At 37.3% G+C, this 23,319-nt stretch overlaps 1 protein-coding gene across 1 annotated transcript in view; it reads right to left on the reverse strand.

Moving 5' to 3' along the window:
• The window catches only part of Chic2 (cysteine rich hydrophobic domain 2), a 39,464-nt gene extending 17,374 nt beyond the window's left edge, over positions 1 to 22,090 (reverse strand). Inside the window, exons 1-3 of the mRNA XM_003471661.5 lie at positions 21,640 to 22,090; positions 5,065 to 5,119; positions 4,793 to 4,948 (exon numbers count right to left, since the gene is read on the reverse strand). Of these exons, the coding sequence (XP_003471709.1) occupies positions 4,793 to 4,948; positions 5,065 to 5,119; positions 21,640 to 21,758 (330 nt within the window). The 5' untranslated portion in view covers positions 21,759 to 22,090. The remainder of the gene's footprint in view (positions 1 to 4,792; positions 4,949 to 5,064; positions 5,120 to 21,639) is intronic.
• Positions 22,091 to 23,319: the final 1,229 nt, after the last annotated feature.

A 23,319-nucleotide genomic window follows, 5' to 3' on the forward strand; every position in this document is an offset into this window, starting at 1 on the left:
ACCACATTCAGCAACTACTGAACTAATAACATAGCTGAATTTTAAAATAATGAATAAAAAGACAAATAAGAATGAGAAATGTATGGTTCAATTTATGTAAAAATCCTGAAATGCAAACTAATCTACAGTGACATACAGAATATCGGTCATCTAGAAGGGATGAGAGGGAAGACAAAAAGGCACAAGGAAACTTTTGGGAGCATTAAATATGTTCACTATCTTGATGTAACCATGTGTATGTGTGCATGTACATGTGACAAAAGTCATAAAATAAACACTTTAAGTATGTGTAGTTTGTTCTATGTCAGTTATAACCTCAATAAAGCTGCTAAAATGGAAATAAATGTGACAAAAATAGTGAAATGAGCATTTTAAATATGTGTAGTTTGTTCTATGTCACTTATAACCTCACTAAAGCTGCTAAAATAGAAATAAAAATTTAAGAACTATTACCAAAATATAGTAAATTTAAGGCCATAAAATAAACCTAACAAATTAAAAAGGAGTGAAACCACATCAAGTCTGGTCTCAGACAATAACATAATTAAATAGAAATCGTTGACAAAAGTTTCTGGAAAACCTTTAAACATCTGGAGATTAAACAATGTATTTCTTAATGTGCAAGTCAACCAGGGAAAGTTAGGAACATTTTGAACTGAGAAACAACAAAAATGCAATATATAAAGATTGGTATTAAGATGCCAATTCTTCCTAAATTGACCTACAAGTTGAATGTAATCTCCAACTAAAATCTTGGCAATTTAGCTGGGTGCAGTGGTGCAACCTGTAATCCCAGCATTCTGGTAGGCTGAGGAAGGAGGATCACAAGTTTGAACTAATCTGGTGCACTTAGTGAGATACTCTATCTCCAAGTAAAAACCAAAGGAGGGTGGGGAGCTGTAGTTCAAAACAAAGGCCCTAGGTTCAAGCCCCAGTACCACAGAAAAAAGAAAAGAAAAATTTTCAAAATTTTGTGGATATTAACAAGCTGATTTTAAAATTTACATGGAAAGGCAAGGAACTCAATAATTAAAACAATCTTCAAAGGAAAAAAAATTTGTAAGACTCACCTACCTGATTTGAAGACTTATTATAAAGCTATGGTAAATAAAAGTGTGATATTAAGATCAAGACAGACATACAATGAATATTACATAGTAGAGTCCAGAACAGTCCCACCCAAATATGATCAATTAATTTTTAACAATACGCAATGGAAATTAAACAGAAAAATGTACTTTTCAAAAAATAGTGCTAGAAAATCTAAAGGATTATATACAAAAAAGATGAACTTTGACCTATCACATCTATACAAAAATGGACTTAAAACGTATTACAGGTCTAAATGTTAAGTGGAGAAAAGACCAAAAGGGAAAATCTTCATGACTTTATGAAATTCTTAAATATGACATTCAAAGAACATTTTTTTTTTTATGGTAAGCTGGACTTTAAAAACTTTAGCTCTGCCAAAGATATTAAGAGAACACAAAGGAGAGAAGCTACAGACTACAAAAATTATACTTCTTCCATTTGACAAGGAATTTTTAGCTGTGTTGTGGTTTTGTTTTTAAGACAGGGTCTTCACTATGTAGTTCAGACTGCCCTGGAACTCACTATGTAGCCTAGGTCGGCCTTTAACTTGTGTTTAGTACTCCTGTCTCAGCCTCCTGAGTGCTGGGATTATAAACCTGCACCACCACTCCTGGCTTGGTTGTGATTATATTAAAAGCTCTTAAAATTCAGCAAGAAGAAATAATTTTTGAATAGGCAAAACATCACAACATTTTGTTTTACAGTGCTGAAGATGAATTCATGCATATGAGATCCTCCTTTGGTTCTTACGTGCACTGGATGCAATTTTAACTCTGTAAGAGGATTTTATAGCTCCAATGAGAAGAAAAGAGGTTCACTTGTTTGCAATCAGGTAGAGATTTAGTCTTGTAAAATACTAGTACCTCCAAAGCAAAGATTCTTGGTAAGGAGTATCTCCACAGAACTCTGTGAGCTTATGAATGTAGGTGGAATTAAAATTCACCTTCATTTTTCAACTGTTAGCTCTAATGTACTATATTTCCTTAGGATGTGAATAAGTGTAATGAACTGCAGTGACTGAAGAAGACATGTGCCTTTACCACTCATAGAAAACAGATTCTTGAGTCTGCTATCTTATTTTGTGTGCATTAATTTTAATAAACAAACAGATGATTTTTTTTTTTTTAAATACTGAGAATCAAACTCAGGAACTTGTGCTTGCCAGGCAGGCATAGTGCCACTAAGCTGTATCCCCAACCCCCAAACACAGATTTATAAATCACACATCTGAAATTTTCAGTATTTGGTGAAGAATACTTTATATATAATTGATTTCCTCTGTAACCTTGTGTATTTTATACACTGAAAATTCATTAAATAATTTAAAATATATATAAAAATTATTCTAAAATAGTTTTCATAAGCTAGACTACCAAAATCAATGCAACAAATAAAAAGGTAAAAAAATTCCAGCTCTGAATTCTTCTGCCTGTCTTTAGAACTCCCCTTTCAGTCGGTGCATGCCTGTAATCCCAGCATCCTGGGAGGCTGAAGTGGGAGCAAGCACGCTATGGGGAGCTGAGACGTTGTGAGACCTTGTCTCAAAATAAAAAATAAAAAGAGGACTGGGGATCTGACTGCAAGAGCCTTGGGTTCAGTCTGCAGTACTGCAGACAAAAAAAAAGTTGCTTTTTTTTTGGGACCCCTAATACCTTTTATACACCCATAAAGTATCATCCTTCACAGCTACATAACAGCTTACACATAACAGGAAATGCACAGCCTTTTTTCCTAAGCAGTAGTTATATTTCTTCATGTTCTCAAATGGTAAAGTCCATATAAAATTAAATGTACAAGTAAATGCTGCATCCAATCATATATACTTAGACCTAATTATCATAGTGCCAAGTGAAATGGGCGTGCTAGAAGTACAGATGGAATGAGCCAAAAAACTCAACCTGTCTTACATATCAAATTAGTGAAAGTATCTCAACAAAGGTTTTAAATTGAAAGGGATGTGTGGAGAAGTGCAAGATATTTATCTGTTTCCTCAAGTCACTTTTATATACATCTCAAGATCCTGTGTTCCTTATTTTCAAAGTAAAGACACAGAGGATCTCAAAACAATACACAAAAAGCTGGATTTCTAAGATCAATTAGGTATTAAAGCCCTCAGGTTCTCTGCATTAAATAATAGCAATTTTGTCAACTTCAGTGAGATAAAGCAGTACTTCAACAATGGGAACACCTTAAACAGTAAAAGGGAATTCAAACTAAAGGTCAGCAACCAGCTACGGAGCCAAAGACCTCTAGAGACAAGGAAAAGAAAAAAAGCTTTCTACAATCTAGAAGTGATCTGATGACAACCATGAAAAAAAGATATATTAGAAAAAAGAAAATATTCTGGATATTAAGTATTACAAAAATAATTGTAAGACATTATTTCCTTCATAGCATATCAATAAAAAGTATGCGCTAAAATAATCTATTGTATGGCTCCCATTTGCTTACTATTTGGTGATGAAAGACTGCAATACAATTTCACTCAATTTCTTTTTTGTTTTTTTTTCGTACCAGGGATTGAACTCACGGCCTTGCGCTTGCCAGGCTGGCACTTCTACCACTGAGCTAAATCCTCAGCCCAAATCACTGAATTTCAACTTAAAAGTATTTCATTTTTATGTGTAAACACCATTTTAAAAACAATTTTAACAAGCCAAAAGCAGTGACATATGTCTCCAATTCTAGGTATTGTATTTGGGAGGGTAAGTCAGGAGATTTCAAGTTCAAGGCCAGGCAGAGCAACTTAGTGAGATACTGGGCCAAAAAATTAAAAAAGATTAGGGGTATAACTCAATGGTGGAGAGTGGAGGGCAGACACAAGACCCTGGGTCAATCCTCAGTACTAAAAAAAAAAAATAATAATGCATTTAGTCTACACCAAGTTACCATATCTCTATCAACATTTTGAGGGGTTTTTTTATAAGCAGTCAAAATTATGACTTTAATATTTCTGATTAGAAAAGTCTGTGTTCCATGTATTCATTATAAAAAGCTTATACAAAAAGCAAAAGAAGATTTTCTACAGTGTTATTAACTGACAAATAATCACTGTTTCTTTTCCATGGGTACTAACTTATTGGTAATAATGCTAATTATAAATATTTACTAATCACTACCTCTAGCTATCCAGCTAAACGCTTTACAAATATTTTACAATCCCTTCCAAGTAGCAGGTGAGCATTACTATTTTATAGTTGCATCAGCCAGGGTTTAGAGAGGCTAGCAAAGATATGTGAGACAATGGAAAAATGGTAGCGCTGAACTCACGGAATCACTACGTTCCATCATTATTAGTACATACACAGACAATGCTGTGTTTGTCTTGTTACTCCTAATTTCTTATGCTCTATAATTTTTATATGGCTATCTATAATATTTAGATATATAACATTTACTGCGTCACTCCTTCGAGATCAGTATTTCTGAATAGTATACAGAATAATGTAGCTTTGGGTTGTTTTGTTTTGAGACAAGTTCTTGTTTTGTAGTTCAGGCTGGCCTTGAACTCACTATGTAGCCCAGGCTGGCCTCCGACTGAAGCAATTCTCCTGCCTCAGGCTCCTGGGTGCCTGGATTGCAAGTGGGTCCCACCATGCCAGCCACAATAATGCAGTTTATTCAAAACAAAAGTTAACACTACTTAAATGCACAATTTAACCACTTCTAAATTTAAATTAAAATATATAATTCAACTTACTCTTTTACTGAGGCAAATAACTGGCCACATACTGCAACCTAAAGTGCAGCAGCAACAAAGGCAGCCACAAAGCAGCCAACGGACATTAACAGGAAGGCTCTTCTTAAGACAACTATTAACTCTGTTGATGCTGGCCTTAAATTCTTCAGGCGCTACCTGCCGAAAAAGTTCAAAAAATAGTATGTCAATAAACAAGTTTCAGTAGTATACATCCTTTCTGAATTGCTAGCAGATTTTAAAACAAACAAACAATAAATAACTGAAGCACTCACTTTTCCAGTTAATGAAGAAGGAAATTCTGATTCAAATTTGTTGCTCAATCCAAATCTATTTTTCAAAAAATAAGAATATGTTATTATGTATCACTGTTGTTAACAAAATTATACCATTTAACTTAAGGTCAAGTAAACAATGTATATTCATATACAAAGGAAGGCTGTGATACAAAGTCTAAGACACAAAATCATTATAAGCCATTATGAAATCTAACAAGCAATTATTTTAGCAGTTGAATCCACTTTCCTGTAACATTATAAAGCTATATGTTAACTAATCAGAAACACATAAATAAAAAATCAGACACTTCCTTTGACTTGAGCTTCCACCTATAATTTCAAAGCACATTTTTTCATTTTTTTTTTCTGGCTTCTATAACTCTTTCTTTTCCCTGAGTCTGGGTCCACAGTTTGGTATACTTTAAAGAGGCAGAAAAGAGTGAAAGGGAAGGCCAGGGATTCAGCTCAGCCGTTCAAGCACTTCACTGGTAAGTGTGAGGTCCTAAGTTTGATCCTTGGTACCACAAAAAAAAAAAAAAAAAAAAAGCTACTGGAAGAGTGAAAGGTAAACAATGTACATTACTTTAATACATGGGATAGCAAATTTCTTAGCTTGGAATGTTACTGGTGGAGATAAGCAAGGGATGTTAAGTTAGAAGTTACCCTGGATAAACACAAATAATGAGAAGGCAAAATGTAGTGAAGAGTGCAGAAGTAGAAAGAAAGAAGGAAAAGTATAAACCAAAAAAGTGGAGACTGACAAAGTAGAAAGAATCGTGTTGATACCTTTCAATACCTATTTGACTATTATAGATTAGATGGCATAAAAGAAAATGTAGATATCTACTATATCTATATCTATTCTTCTTTCCTAAATGATTTTTCTTGAATCATGGTTGAAATACTGTATGGCTTTAGAATTGATAAAACTTTTTTCTCATATAATAAACTTAGTCCCCTTTGCTCTTATCTATTAGAAATCTAGTACTTAGAGAAAAGTGAATTCATTCAAATCACAAATACTATGGACCGTCTCTGAAACATGTTTTTTATTTTTAAGAAATAAAGTACACAGCCAAGCAAGGCAGTGTAAAACAGTAATCCCAGTACCTCTCAGGTCTGATGCTAACCTGGGTTATGTAAAGAGACCCTCTCTCAAAAGAATCAAAAATAACAATACTAATAATGTACAAAGTTATTTTATTTTATATAATGAGATAATTTTTACTAGGCAAAACTTTGAAGGAGGTGTGCAACTTGACATGGAGGTCTAAATGGAGCCTTAAACAGACTGTTGGACTCACATACTTCCATTTCATTGTATCCTCATTCCTATAATCCGCAGCCATAATTGAAAGGATAAACCACTCCAATCTGCGATCCTGAATTTCCATCTTCATCCAGTATGCTCCCCTTCCTCCACATATGCTCCCCTTTAAAGTACCCCCAACAGGTTGATCTGCTGCTACCAGGCAATCGTATCTTCACTTTAAAAAAACCAGAAACAAACCAAAACCAAAACCAACAACAACAACAAAACCCTTAACTAAAAATCCTATTGAGATGCCTTTTTAGAAATTCTCTTATCTATTCTGAGAAAATTCACTTTCATCCAATTCACAAATCCATTCACTGTAATATACTCAATATTCTATTATCTCTAAAATTTTACACTTATAAAATTCTCTGACCACTACCTTAATCATTTCATTTCTTCCATCCTTACAAAATTCCTTAGTTTCTGGTTTTCGCTCACTGCTTCCCACATCTCTTGGCTGCAGCCTTTAACTCTACTTCCTTCTTTATCTGCCAGAACTACGTAATTCATTAAAAAAAAAAAAAGACACGGTCTCCACTAAGTTGCCCAGGCTAGCCATATCATCCTCCTGCTTCAGCATCGCAAAAAGCTGGGTTACAGACACGGCAGCCACGCCCAGACATTGTCAATCATTTTAACCATATGCAGCAACCATCAGTACAATGTGCTTAGACACACCAGGAGCAATTAAACTGTTTACTTTTCTCGCTTCATTCCTTCTGGCTGAAGCTACTAGGGAAAAAAAAAAAATCACATACTATTTTACCTTCAATTATTACCAAAGCAATCTTCATGTATTTCCTAATCGGATTACCTTTTCCAAGCTCCAGTTGTTGCCCTTCTCTTTATGTGCTCAACTTTTTTTTTCAAAACTTACATCCTTTTTTTTTTTTGCAAATAACCACAGCTAGTAAGTCCAAGAGAAAGAAGTTCATTGAACAAACTGCTTTACCTCGCCTCCCTTTGGTTTTCATCTTTCTGGGGTCTGTACCTTGTTTCTTAGTGAACGAGCACTTCCACTTGCTCCCCACTGCATCGCCTTTAGTTTCCTGCGACCCACTATATTTCTCCCTCTCTACCTACAAACCCACATAACTCCTCCCAGGCTGAATGTTTTATATGTGTTTTCTTCTCCCTCAGTGTATGATGGCATTCATCTCTCTTCCTGCTTCAGTGTCCTGGAAGAGTTCTTTACATTCGGTATCTTTACCTCGGCTCCCATTCATTATTCAAACACTACAATCCAGGCTTTCTTCTACACTATTTCACTGAAGAAACTGCCCCATCGGAGCTGCTGAAAACAACTCTTTTCAGCAAGTCCTCTTTCACATAGTATGCTTTCTCCTAGCAAAGAGCCAGAGCATCAGAATGTCTTACTTGGCACGGGCAACAGCAAATACTTCCTTTGCTATGTCTTTCATCTCTGCCAAAGCTTTTTCTTTTTCTCTTTCTCTTTTTAAATCTAGGTCAGCCAAACAACAAGTATCAGGTAGAGTTTTGGCAAGACTATCTTACTAAATGGATAGGAAAAGCCAATATAAGTGCAAAAAGCAAATATAATTGCAAAATGTCACCTTTAATTTTGTTTAACTTTCAGTACTGGACTTGAACTTAGGGCCTAGCACAGGCTAAGGTCTAAGCAAACAATCAGTGAACTATTTCAAGTTTCTTTTTATTCTGAGACAGGGTCTCACCAAGTTGCCCAAGAGAGCTGGAACCTACACTAGTCTTATCTCAGCCTCCAAGCAGCGGGGATAATGGGTGTCTCCCATTTTAGGGTGTTGCTTTGATATAAATACTCAGTTCTGATACTACCTTACTTCTCTGTCTCCCACTCCCATTTGGTAAGAAACAGAAGATGTTATAATGAGAACGGGATGTAGGTTTCAGTTTAAATTAAGATTATAAATTACTCAAATATAGCAAAAATAACTTTGTTCTAAGATAAAGGACAATGGCCTGGGACAATATGGCAAAGGCCAAATGATAGATAACCTGATGTGTTTAAATGACCTGTAATGATCAAGGGTAGAAAGCTCTCAGATTTTAATAACCTGCCATGTTCTTTTTCCTTTTCTTTTTTGGTACTGGGAATCGAACTCATTCATAACGTTGTGCTTGCTAGGCAGATGCTGTGCCACTGAGCTAAATCCCCAGCCCATCTGCCATTTTCTTAATCTAAAAAGATAGAAGGAGCATTTAATTTAAAATGATTTAAAATGCACCAATAAAATCTAACTGAAGAAAAGAGTTTCAAAAAATGGTACGATTCAAGTTGGGTAACATCTTAATTTAGTTATCTAAAAGACTAATAAAATTTTAAAAAATATTAGCAAGATCTTAAGATGCAAAATATACTGTCAGTGGAATTATAAATTGTTACCACCATACTCCAGAAATCAATTTGGCATTAAAGATATTTGTATCTTTATCATGGTGAATTGTCTTTTAGAAATGTAACCTAAAAAAATAACCCGAAGCCCCATGTGGTGGCACCCACTTTTAATTCCAGCACTTGGAAAGCTGAGGCAGGAGACTCTCTGTAAACCTGGGGCCAGCCTGGGCTACATAGTGAACTCAAGGACAGCCTGAACTACATAGCCAGAGCCAGTCCCAAAAAAACCAAATCTCTACAACAAAAAAAATCTGAAATGTGGATGAAAATTTATGCATAAACAAGTCACTGAAACTTCATTCACAAAAGTATTTACTCACAACACTACAAGGATGGTTAAGTAGGTTACAGCATCTCAACAGAACATTAAGACAACTAGTAAAAGAAATTTGCAAATAACATAAAAAGTACAAAATTACTTAACCATGATCTCCACTTTCCTTAAAGAAAGAAATTTATAATCTGATATGACCTTTAAGAATCTAATCTGACAGGTTATAAAAAGGGTCTTTAGAAATATTCCTACCCCACCTGCAGGTCAGCTGACCCAATAATTTTACTTCTAGAAATTTTACTGCGTTCTAGAAGAAAATGGTTTGCTGGTCATGGTGGCACATGTCTGTAACCCCAGTACTCAGGAGGCTGAGGCAGGAGGAATGCCGAGTTCAAAGCCATGCTAAAAAATTAATCAAGTATTCTGCAGCACTGTTACGGAAAGAGAATTTTAAAGACAATTCTTTCACAATATTTTTAAAAACAGAGCCTATTTTTCAGTAATGGATAAAGACTGCTGGGGCTGGGGATTTAGCTAAGCGGCATAAGCACCTGCCTTGCAAGCAGGCAGTCGTGAGTTCGATTCCCGGTACCAATAAAAAAGAAAAAGACAAAAAAAAAAAAAAGACTGCTAAGTAAATACTTCAAACCAGGTTATAACATGGAATACCACTGGAATTTCTTTCTTCCTTTCTTTCTTTTTTTTAATCAGTACCGGGGATCGAGCTCGCGATAGTGTGCTTGCAAGGCAGGCACTTATGCTACTAAGCTAAACTCCCATCCCCTGGAATTTATTTCTTCTATTAGAATTTTTGATTGGTCCATTCTTACAAGTTGAGGTAAAAATAAAAAAAAAAAAAAGAATTTTTGCTTGGTATTACCTAGGTATTTTATGAGAGAAGTTTAGGTTCATTAATCACATTTTCTTGAATACATTTCAATCTTCTCTATAATTCAGGTCTGTAAAATCCCCAATCCTTTTTACTTTAGTTTTTAAGTCTTCCATGTTTCTTATTATTGTCTCATATTAACATCTTTATACTTCATTATTGCATTGTTGTTTTGAATTAAGATAAATTTTGAATTTTTGGTGAATTCTAACTTTTAAATACAGAAGTACAAGCATCGATTGTTTCAACTGGTTTTATCTTTAGCCTCAAGTATTTGTTTAATGTTTATTTCTCCTGCTTCTAAAGTGTTATTTTTAATAATGAAAGCTTTAAAGCAATAGAAATCTTTTAATTACAATCTGAAAAGCTATCACAGTTTAAATGCATGAACACCACACAGTAGTGTGTTACTGTGAATGCCTAACTAGGGGCTCTCTACATTCTGCCTGGTTGGACCACAACTGGACATCTGCTTTAAGTACAGCTAATCCCTGAGCTGGCTGGCACCAGATGGAATGGCAGAGTCCAAACGAACTGGCTAACTTTGACAACCTTAACTTCTTTCTTGAGGTATCCAAAGACAAGACAGCCCGTTGAATAACATGGATAAAAGTTGAAATACAAAAAAAGACATTCAAATGAAATTAGTATACAGTGAAGCTATGAATAACTGAAAGTCAAAAAACAAACAGAAACTCACTAAGCAGAACTGTGAGGCACAGGGTGAACACAGTCTGCCAGTTCACACCGCAACGGCAGCAGCTGGAACCGAAAGCAGGTGAATCACTGTGACCGAGCACGGGACGAGGGAGAAGAGGGCACACAACGTGAGACGAGTGACAGAACAGCCGGCAAAGCACAGTGGCGCTGCATCCGCCAGCCAACACTGCATCTGAGGCATAACTTTCTAGCCTCCTGAAGCCTGGCTAGTTTGTTGCTTTGGTTCAATAAAGTAATTAAGCACTTTAATCAGGTTAGTTACATTTTCTGAGCCTCAGTTTCCCTACTCGCGCACGAGGACTAATACTGCCTACCTCATTAAATGGGTTATATACATAAAGCACCAATAATACATGGCACAAAGCCCTATTACAACCTCAGCTACTTTATCATAAAATAATATAAATGTCTGTCTTTCATTAGAGTTACCTTCCTTCTAGTAAAGGTTATCATTTTCATTACTGATCAGTTTGAATAGACAGATAATTAGAGAATGTCAAGATTTCATTGACTTTACAAGTATTTCATTAAATGGCTTACAAATAAAGCACTCAAAGATCAAATTGGCTAACGTTAAATGCAAAGATTTTTCTAACTTTTTACCATCCAAGATCAGCAGGTGATATGGAAGAAACTGAGTACACATGAGAAACACTGGTTTCAAGAAAGCTAAGCACTACTAAAGGGTTCAGATAATACAATCAAGCAAGCATTTGGTCAGGAATCCAGGTAAGGTGACAACTGAAAAGTATAAAAAGTTATTATAGTGAAGATGAAAGGTCAACATAATGGAGAGAAGGCCTGAATTACTATTGCTGCGTGTTGTTTGTGGCAGTGATGGAGATGCAATCAGGGCCTTGAGAATGGAAGCACATTAAAACTGACCCATATCCTCAGCCTACAATGTCTAGATTCTAAAATTCAGCTTTAGCTATCAACTAGACAAACTACGAAAGGAATGGTTTTATTTGCTTTAGATATGGCAACAGACCTCTCTGTTATATGTGGCCAAATGCCAAATGCTGTCCCGAAGTTGTTTGTTTGCCAGTGTTGGGTTCAAATTCTTACCACAGAGGTATATACTGAGCCCTGTCCCAAAATGGAAAAAGGGGGAAAAAAGCGGGCGGGGGAGATAGATAAGGGAGTAAAAAAAAAAAGATTTTCTGAGTTTGTTGCAGAAATGGAGAGTTGCTATATATAAGCAAATGGTAAAACATAATTCTTTTTTTTTTTTTTGTCTTTTTCCTTTTTATCGGTACCAGGGATCGAACTCACGACTGCCTGCTTGCAAGGCAGGTGCTTATGCCGCTGAGCTAAATCCCCAGCCCCAAAACATAATTCTTATCCAAAGAAAGTTACTGAGCATTTTTCTCTGGAGAAGTTTGTCAAAAGTTTGGATTTAATGAAAGTCTGGCTCAAATTCTAACAGAGGAAGCACATACTAGGAAAAGAGAAAAAGGTAGCTCAGAGTAAGGAATAGTAGATGAGAAGTAAATTTAAACAGGAAGGATGGTAAGTCTTATTAGGAAGACAAAACAGAAAGATTTGAAAATGAAGGACCAGGCCCCTGGATATCTGATATTCCAGAAAGATGAAACAGCCAGTGCAAAGGTCCTCAGCTAGGAATTTGCCTGAAATAAATAAATCAAGGAAAAGAAACGAAACCTGTGTGACTAGAGCAGGGCAACCAAGCAGAAGAGAGGTATTTCAAAAAGAAGTCAGAGAAGTAACTTTGGGCCTAATCACAGATTTTATAGGATATTAAGATGAAAAAAAAAAATGGGTAGCCTCAAGAGAAAAAGACACAATGTGATTTATGGTTTAAAAAACCACTATGGCCCCCGGTACCGATAAAAAAGAAAAAGACAAAAAAAAAAAAAAAAAACAAACAAACAAACAAACAAACAAAAAAACCCCACTATGGTAGATGAACCAGTGAGAATATAAAGAGAGGGAAGAGTAAAGATGGTATACAGAAAGGTATTCAAGAGAAATATGGCAACTCACATCATCAATTAAGAGTCAAAAAGTGGCCAGATTCTAAAGACAGAGTCAATGGACCTCCTGACACAATAGATATGAGACAAATATCAATGTGTCAAAATCTTTTGTTTTAAACAAACAAGACACTAGATCTGCCATCAGCTGGGGATAGGACTCATGCAACTGAAGCTGACTTGAAGGCAGGATTGTGAATTCAGTTTTAGATAAGTGGATGCTGAGACACTTAACCTGTACAGATATATTTACAGAACTGAATCTTCCATGGGTATGATAAGACCTATGAACATATGAATTGGAAATTTCATATTCAAACTGAGCACACTGGCTACAGAGATAGTAAATAAAGAAAACATTGATTTTCTAACACTGAACTCTCAGCTCAATGGAATCAGATTTTTTAGTTATTTATGGAGATGAAATCATAACTCAAAGAAATTAACAGATCTTGACATTTTATGACTTCTAAATTTACATGGCTGCGTCAAATTCATCTGAATATCCATGTAGGTCAAGGAGGAAGGGAAGGAACCAAAAGTGTACCCTTCCTCTCCAGAAGATAAACCCCCTGGATATGCATACATGTCTGTCTTAGAATAAGTCAAAAGTTTCTAACTGAGCACATTCTGAACAGTTTAGGTTTATTCAGCTCTAAATATGCAAGAAACTAGTGAAATCAAACACTTAAATGTTGAACTACCTTGTCATAAATCACATCACAGTCTTATCATAGTCTAACATTAGCATTTTACTATTTTCAATTACTAACAGATTGCATTGCTTAAACAGTTATACAAATGTTTACTTATGAAAATTCAATGCATTGGGGCTGGGGATTTAGCTCAGCGGCATAAGCGCCTGCCTTGCAAGCAGGCAGTCATGAGTTCGATCCCTGGTACCGATAAAAATGAAAAAGACCAAAAAAAAAAAAAAAAAAAAAGTAAGAAAATTCAATGCATTACCTAAATTCTGATTATACAGGGATCAACTGATCTAACTCAACCACTTTAAATTACCTGGACCAGACTAAATTTTTGTATATCTACTTTATACATATTTCATATATATAAAACTTAGGAGCAAAGCAATGGTACTAAATTATGTTCACCTAAGAAAAATACATAGGTGAACTGGTTCTAACACAAATACTACAGTTTGGATCTTTAGTGTCCTCCAGACAGAGGTCCTTATGTCTGAAGCTTGGTCTTCAGAGTGGTACCACTGGGAAGTAGTGGAAACTTTAACAGGTTGGGCTTGGTGAAAGATTTTCTAGTCAGTGGGACCCATGTTTCCTGGCCATGAAGTGCTGTTTTTGATCCACCTCATGCCCAGAAGATGTACTGCCACAGCGCAATGCAGCAGGGCCGATCAATCATAGACTGAACTTCCCAAACTGTAAGCTAAAGTAAAACTTTTCTGCTTATGAGTTATCACCTCAGGTATTTGCTAAAGTAATGGAAAGCTGACTGATACAAAAGACTACCAAGAAATACCAATCCAAGTAACATTTACAACTGAATACTTTTAAAAAGGTACACAAAGACAGAACACATAGAACTCCTTTACCAAACTAACCAGACTTCATTGTAAGTCTATTACAACCCAAGATCAAACAGACTAAAACAAGGAGCTCTCCTAAAAGAAGCTCATGCACTGATACACATTTGTTTATCATAAGTTAAAAAAAAAAAAAGCAAACAACAGCAAAAATGTGTAAGTAAGTTACTGCAAAGAACAACTCTAGCACAACTCTAAACTAGATAGCAAAATGTAAAAGAGCTTACAAAAAAAAAAACTGTTCGGGCCCTTGTAAGAATATTTTAGTCCTTGTGGCTCCAACTTAGTTTCAAATGTAAGATTTTCTCCTCAACCCTGATGAACAAATAAGCATTATACTTCTTATAGCTAGAGTGTATCACTTTACAGAGGTCCTTACTTCAGAACCTACCATCTTAATGGAAGGCACTGTCTCCTCCTACAACATGCTGTTCTCTTGGTACATTAGCGGCCCTTCAGCAAACGATCAGAAAGCAGAAGTGTGTCAAGGCAGCTCCAATCATTATAAGGGCACCTGGTCTGGGATCTCACCCTCCACAAAGCCAAAACAAAACAAAACATACAACTGGGGAATCTGATGGCAAATGTAGCCAATGCTGTCTTTCTCTCTCAGAGGAAAGTTGTGAAATTTGATGGTTTGCTCTAATCTGTAACATGTCTTTCACCTCATCACCACCCCTCTAACCCAAGACCGTTATCACAGTCTCATCTAGAATTTCACTATAATCCTTTTGGAAATCTTCTATGGCCCTTCGAGGCTGTATACACTCAGTTTTCCACATTTAGACATACTACACAAGTACCCGTTCAGTTTTGTTGGCTGGCTTAGAATTTTGGCACCTGCTCTTCTCTAGACTTGGGGGGCTCCTCACAAGACTCTTCTACCCTACCTAAATGTAATTCTTCCTCATCATTATTTTCAATCAAGTACTCTATCAGTCGCCTTTGCAGCAATTTCTCATATGCAATTTGTCTATTAGCAGTAAACTCTATGAAGGCAGAAACTGTGTTTCATTCCTAACTACACACCCAAAGCTCTGCATAATAACTACAATAAAATGAGAATTTAAAAAAATACTTGCTAAATTACTTATCAGGGAACCTCAACAAGACAGATGATAAGAATTAAGCAAAAAATATTGTGAGCAAACAAAATACCTAAAAAATCCATGTACAGTACTAAATTTAAGCACCTAAACTCAGCATTCTAGAATAAAACCTTTTATTTTATACATAATTGTAGTAAAGTTGACTGTCTCATTTCCAAGTATACCAGATCAATTAGAAAGTAAACATAATGCCAACAGCCCACACACATGAAACTCCAAAGTGCCATTTAGAGAAGGTTCGCAAACCCCAAATACTTTAAAGCCTCTAAAAACACTCTGTATCCACCTAGTAATAACTACTTCTGATCAAATGATTCCTTTAGTCACTCTGATAATTCTGATCAATTCTCTTCAATATGTTATTTTAAAACAAAAAAGGATATGTCACATTTTAGACAGATTTCCAACAAAATCAAAATTTAACCAAAACCGTACATGGAAGGACAAACATCAAAATATATGAGAAGTAGTCATTCACTGACTGCCAATCCAGATCATTAGACAATGTCTCATCTAACACCTAACCTCTAACACAGATATTATCCCTTTCTGCAGAGGAGAAAAGTGAAGTTCAAAAAAGTTAATCTATCTATTGAAACTAAAGTGGTATCTTAGTTCATGACCTTAATTCTTCCCAAGATTCTGGTTACAGACCAAATTGGATGAGAACAGAATCAAATTCAATGGTTAGAGTCAATGTTGACCTTTTGTTTCTGAAAGCAATCTAAGGTCTTACTAAACATAAAAATTCTTAGACATAGGCACAGAGGGGCATACCTGGAAATCTAGCTTTTCAGGAAGCTAAAGAGGAAAGATCATTTGAACCTAAGAGGCAGGGATTTAGCTCAGTGGTGTAAGCTCCTGCCTGGCAAGCATAAGGTTGTGAGTTCGATCCCTAGTATAAAAAAAAAAAAAAACAGAAAAACAAACATTTGAACCTAAGAGTCTGAGACTAGCCTGAAATCATTCCCCCTAAAATATAAAGAAATAATAATAGTCTTATATTCTTCCTCTAAAGATTTTGGTTGGGTGAAAAGCTATCAGTAAAAAAATCTTACATAGAAGATGATGGTGTGAGGATACTTAAAAGCATCTATTGTTACAAGTTATATTTAAACTTTAACCTTATTACAAAAGATTTTTTTTCTTTTTTTTTTTTTGAGACAAAGTCTTACTGTGTAGCTCAGGCTGGTTTTGAACTCATTATCCGATTCAATTTTCCTGCCTCAATCTGCCTAGTCTGAGGTTACAGGTGACAGTCACCATGTCTGGTCAAAATGGGGAAAAAAAAAAACCTACACAGATTAGAAACCTCCACTTTAGAAAAAAATATTTCTTTCAGAGAATATAGATGTTTTACTTTCCTGGTCCTTTATCCTAGTAACATTATTAAACTTAGGTTGGAATTCAAGAGTAGCTGTCAAAATCAAGTCTTTTCTCTCTTTCTTTTTCAATCTACAAGTTTGAGCCAGCAGCTCAGCGGGGGACTAGAGTCCTCACTTTGTAAATATCCTCAGGTAGTGTAAGAAGAGGACACGGGTGGTATGAGTGCTACACCCACCCAACAGGCATAGCCTGGATACAATATAAGGGAGGAAAAGCGCTTTGCCGCCCCCCCCCCCCTTGCTCTGGCTGCTTTTGTTGTCTTCTGCCACCTTGAACTCTCGCCCCTGTGCCATGCACCTTGGCTTGGAGCCAGCTGATTATGGACTGAAACCTCCACAAACTGTGAACTAAATAAAAGATTTCCTTCCTTAATTTGGGGTATCAGGTGTTTTGTCTTAGCAAGGAGAGAAAGTAACCAACACTTGGACTCTGGTATGTACCTATAGTTCTAACACTAAGGAGATGGAAGTAGGATTGTTAGAGACCACAAAAGTTTGGGTCTAGCCTGGCGACCACAGCAAAGTTTCATCTCAAAAATATTTATTTTCTTAATATATTTTTTGAAAAGAATGTATCTTTTCTTAATCATACTGAATGAAAGAGATGGGAATTATGAAGTTTTTAAAACATCATTTAATTGAAGTGATTCTATTATTCAGGTAAATCATGTCCTGTTCTCTTACTGCTAACTACAGAATCTAGTAGCTGTCTTGAGATCCTGAAACATTCAAGACAGATATTTTACTGTCTCTACATCTGAAATATCTAAAACACTACAGTGTTCCTTTGATATCTCTATGCAGATTATACTACACCCCAAAATTGTTTCCAAATTTTTTTCACTTCAAGTCACACTTCTAAATCTCTCATTTTCCATGGAATATCTAAGATGAAGACAAGCAAGTTGATGTACCATAGCCACTACTAAAAACTAGAGCTAAGAATAATATATTATTTGTGAAGACAGTACCTTAGAAGAGAATATATGAAGAAGACAAGGTAATTTAGTGAAATCAGATAGAATGACATTAGAAACAAACCTCAGCAAAATAACTTGGCTCTATGACATGACTTAAATTAAACGTCAACGATTATACCTATTCTAGAAAAGCCTTAAGTTTGATTCTGACATAGGAGAGGTGTGAAGATCAGAGCAAATAACTGCAGTTAGATGGTAAGTAGGCTGGAAAATATGACCCCAAATTATTTTTTAAATTCTAACTTCTGGATTAACATAGTCCTTAGAGCAACTATCCTTGTGAAAAACTGAAGTCTTCAAAAAATGCCAAATACATGCCATAAATTTATTCTATGGGGTAAAAAAATATCATAATTTAAAAGTACTAACTACTCTGGCTACCACTACCTTAAAAGTGACTTTTTCGTGAGCAATTTATCATTTCCTTCCCTTCGAATACTACTTTTCCTCAAAAGCGTTCAAGATTTCTCCATATTGCTTCACATGAATCTAAAAATGGAAAAGAACAGTGTCTAGAAAAAATATTCATCATAACACAAGTACAAAGTAAATGGCTTATTTGAGGTCAATATAAAAATACTGCATTAAACACCACTTTAAAGTAGACTTTGTTTAGGCAAATGAAACATTTTATATGCTGATTGCATTATTTATATATGATTATGCTCCAAAACTAACCTATACCTGTCTATGTGATAGAGAAGAGAAAGCAATCTATTTCTTCATATCACAATAACATGCCATTCATATCCTATGAGAATACAGTAATATCTAAAATAAGGGAAATGCCAATATATATTAAGGTAGAAAAAAAGTAGAAATATTAAACCCCAAGGCCAACTCAAAAAATCTGTGAAAAACCTACAGACGGCTCTATATCCTTTTAGGCTAACCTGGATTACAGATGATTCAGTTATTCAGTTTACATTACCATTTATGTTCACAGTGGTATGGGCAGACTACTCCTGAGCAGGTCCTTATTGAAAAAAAAAAAAAAAGGACGGGGTGATAAAAGTTTATTTAGACAGCCTTACTATGACTGCTTTACTAGCTTTTCCTATTTGAAAACAAGGAAAAGTAAGTATGTTCAACAGTTACTACAGCATGTAAGCACCAATTTCAAAACTGTTTATAGGTGCTAACTGGGCTACTCATTCTATTATACCTGAGAATTATGCATGACAGAATCATGTAAAAACATGTATTACTATTACTATACCTGAGTCACTACAAAACAGGCTTAAGTTTAAAGTGTACAGATTCTTTCCTCACTGAAAAACTTCACATAGTAATTTAAATTCAAATTGTCTACATGTGAAAAAAATAAATCACTGCCGGATTTAAAAATAGAAGTTTTTTGTTTTGGGGGGGGTTGGGGGGGGTAGAACTGGGGATTGAATCCAGTGCCTTCACACTGAGTTACATCCCTAGATTTTGTTTTTAAATTTTGGGTCAGGATTTTACCAAGTCGCCTTGGATCTTCTACCCCTGTATCTCAGAGTACTGGGATTACAAATGTGCACCACTATACTTGACTGAATATTGAAATTTTACACCTATAATTTCTTATAGTGGAAAACGTATCTGAGGAGGATGATTAGTAAAGGCTAGTATTTACTGAGCACAATATCATATTCTGATGAATTCTTTTCATGTATTATCTCATCTAATCCTCAGTCTTACAAAGTAGGGACTATAACTATTTCTACATAAATTGAAGAGATACAGATAATTTATTTAAGGAGTGGCAGAGGTAGATTTGAACCCATAACCTACAACCAAGGTAACTGGGAGGAGAAGGAAGTTTTAAAGAAGATCACAGAGATAATAGCTGCCAATGTAGAAAGGCATACTGTTTATCAGTACCAGATAGCTCCTCCTATCCTGGAATAGTATTTCTCAATCCTGACTATACACTAGAATCACCTGTGGGATGTTTTTCCCAACTACTTGGGAATGGAACCCTCACTTAGAAAACTGGACCTTCAGTTACCTGGGGAAGGGCAAAGACATGTTACTTTTTTTAAAAGACAGTTCTAATGGGCACGTAAGATTGAAAATCACTACTACTGTAATTCTTCACTGTTAACCCCAAGTAGCCAAGTGCAAACCTACCACTCATTTGGTACTTTTTTAGCACCTTGCCTATATTTTCCATTTATGCAATAAAGTGCTTAAGTTTCTTCTTCAAAACAGGAAATATGATACCTATAGTTGAACTTATTGATTAATCTATTTATTTTTGTGGTACTAATGATCAAACCAGGGCCTGCTAAGCAGGTTACTGAGCTAAATCACCAGGCCTAGTTTGAACCTTTAAAAATAAAATTCTGCCAGCTTGTCTTTGACATAGTAAGAGAAAAAAAAAGATAGGAGGAAAGTTTGGAAATTCCTCCTTGAAGTGCCTACATACTCTTCAGTTTCTGGTTTTTCTTAAGTCCTAAGTTAAACTATATTAAAAATTACATGACAAGTTATGCCACTAAAAACATTCTGTGATAGGTATTAAAAGCACTGTGGGGGCCAGGGATATAGCTCAGTGGCACAGCGCCTTCCTGGTAAGCACAGGGTCCTGAGTTCAATTCCCAGTACCAAAAAAAAAAAAAAAAAAAAAAAAAAAAAAACCCAAAAAAAACACCCTCATTATGATATTTGTTTACATTTCTTAATTAGGGTAGTGATGACACTCAAAACAGTAACTTGTAGTAATAAATTCCATTGTCTTATCACGGTTCTATGACAGGGTAAATGCAGTACTTTACTCTATTAAATCACCTGAATATAGTACAAACTAACGATGCTAAAGAAATCAAAGCATTACATAAGCATATCCAAACAACAATATGGCTGGTCACAGAATGCACTAAAAAGTGCAAAGGTTTTGCTACCTTGTATGAGAAGTCTTAACAGTTTCACTAAGGTATTCACAGCACATGCCACTCTACACTAAAGTATAATGAAAACTGCTTCAAACACTCTCAGACTGGCTTGCTCTTTTATTACGAGTGAGGAGGCAAAGTACAGAGATATATGACAAGCATGTAAGTCTGATCTACGATTCAAATAACAGATCCAAAATGAAGCAGTAAGTTATACAAAACTTTGGACTTCTCTGAGAAACATTACAAAACTTCCTACTTTCGGACAGCTTATTATTTGGGTTCAAGTCTTCACGTTCCTCTGTTAGTCATGACTTTTCAGAAAGCTTTCGTTTTTATTGTTTAGATAATACTGGTCTTTTGATGTTGCCAGTAGAAATACTGGAACCCTTATTAAACGAAGAAGCCAAAAGAAAATTCGTGCCTCAAGAACAGACTAAAATACAGAGTGTAGATTTTTTAAAAATTCATTGTAAGTATGTATATGTATCTTTGTGATCATCTTAAATTTATGTTCATCTGTACACTTCCATCACATACAATCTCAGGAACTTGCGTTAGTTCCGCACATATTAACTGTTAAGAAACTGGGGAAATATTTGGGTGTGTGTGAAATACACAGACACATGACAGAAACCTCACCACCGACTGTCACTTTCCAGGGGGTCTTACACTTTGCAGGTCTGGTCTGAGCCCTATGTCACTATGCTCTAAGGCAGACAACCACAGGGTAACCCACGAGAAATGCAGGGGAGCGGGGGAGGACTCGCGAGTAAGTACACTTCCACCCCGAAACAGAAGGGCAGACCCCCAAAGTAAAACCTTCCCTCTTGGGATCCCACACTTTGCCCAGGCCTGTAGGGCCTGCTAAAGGGGAGAAGGGCTGGCGCAGGGTCTGCCCCACTTCGGAGACCCACACACAGGAAAGCAGGAGAGTTTTCACTCGTGGTGGGTGGCCTGCTCCTCCCGAAGGCCTGGGCGGCAGCGAACCCGGGGAGGGGGCTCCCGCCCAGCCTGCACCCTGGCCCTGGACCCGGCCCCCGCCCTCCTCGGGGCCTGCCTTACACGGTGACGTGACCCGAGCCGCGGACCACCACCGGGTCCGGCGAGTACTTGAGCAGCTGCTCCTCCAGGGCCCGCTCCTCGTCCTCCTCCTCCTCGTAGATCTCGTCGAAATCCGCCATCCTGCGCCCGCAGCCCCCTGCCCAGGGCCTGACTCCAAGGGCTGGCGCCGGGCACCGGCTTGGCGAGGTGGCGGCGGCGGCTCCGAGGCCGCGGAGTTCGCTCTCGGCTGGCTCGGCTGCCCGGACTCCCTCGGCTCCGGCTACTGAGGAGAGGGGATCCTGCTGGTCGCCGCCGCCATTACCATCGGCAATAACAACAACACAATGTCAACATCCGCCCAGGAGCCGGCACCTCCACCAGCGCCACATACGCCGCAGCAACTCAGGCAACCACAGCAACACCCCGAGCCACCCGCAGCGGGAGCAGCCGGCTAGGGCATCGCGAGACTTCCCGGGAGGCCGGGCGGACGGGCGCGTGCGTGGAGGGCGAGCGGCCGCGCACGCGCACGTGCTCTCGCGCGCTCCCGGGCCGGCGTCCCTCCTCCGGGCTGTGGTGCGCGATCCCGCCGCGGAGGCCCCGCCCACCATTCAGAGGGCGGTGGCGCTTGAGAGGTGGGGGTTGTGACCTCAGACCCCAAAACCGAGCTGGGACAATACAGTGGGACATATGGTTCCCCGAAGTAATTTCTAACCCAAACAAGCCACTGAAAACAAAAGCCCTGGCTGGAATCAATACAGAATTCATCGTGCGTGTGATTGCCGGTTTATCTAATAACTTAATTTCGGTTTTAGTCAGTTTCTGATGAGAACGAGTTGCTACTTTTCTGACTCAAGACCAGTAAAACACATTGCAGGCATTCCTGTGTACTATATTACAGAATTTTCCAGAGCATTTCCAAATTCAAACATCTTCCCTTACTTCCTCTAGCAGTCCAATATGTGAGGCCGCTGGTGGTAGTGTTGGTTCTGTTGTTTTCCTTACAAGAAATCCCACCTCTGTGAAACAAAATTGATTCCCTCTGAACCCCAGACTAGAAGAAGCAGTTTCCTGGCAGTCTCCCTCATCAAATACAATCTGTTTTCTTCCATTAAAACCTTGGAGGGTCAGGAATTTAGCTCAGTGCCTCAAGCGCCTGCCTGGTATGCTCAAGGTCATGAGTTCGATCCCTGGTACCAAAAAATAAAACAAAACACCAAAAATAAAAAAACACTTGGAGAACCTCTTCACACTAGTTTCTTTCAAGAAAGAGAAAAAAGAAGAAAAGAAATAGTGTGAGAACAGTGTTGGCTTAATGGATTCTGCTGATGTGCCCAGTAAAGGCCTAAGGATCATTGTAGATCCTCAGTTTTATAGTTAAGAACCTGCCCAGGCCTACATACAGTTCAGAGCCAGGCCTGGGCTCCTGAGGAGAGAGTCTGGGGTAATGAGGACCTGCCACAGGGCAGGAAATGATAGTCCTGCTGAACCAGTATCAGTCAGCCTAGTTGGCAAGTACAGTGTTCACATCTTAAAAGGTCAGGTTACACGGGTCTTCCCCAGATAAGAAAAAGTACAGTAAGAAGCAGAAAAAGTGCAAAGAATGCCAAAGAGAACGGTGAGAAGTGCCAAACAACCTCATGTTGGACATAGTAGAAGAAGACAGGACACAGTTAACTAAGAAAAAAGCAGAATGAGGCTGGG

The sequence above is a fragment of the Cavia porcellus genome, unplaced genomic scaffold, assembly GCF_034190915.1.
Source record: "Cavia porcellus strain 051 isolate PalLab524CR breed Dunkin Hartley unplaced genomic scaffold, mCavPor4.1 scaffold_30, whole genome shotgun sequence".
Taxonomy (NCBI): domain Eukaryota; kingdom Metazoa; phylum Chordata; class Mammalia; order Rodentia; family Caviidae; genus Cavia; species Cavia porcellus.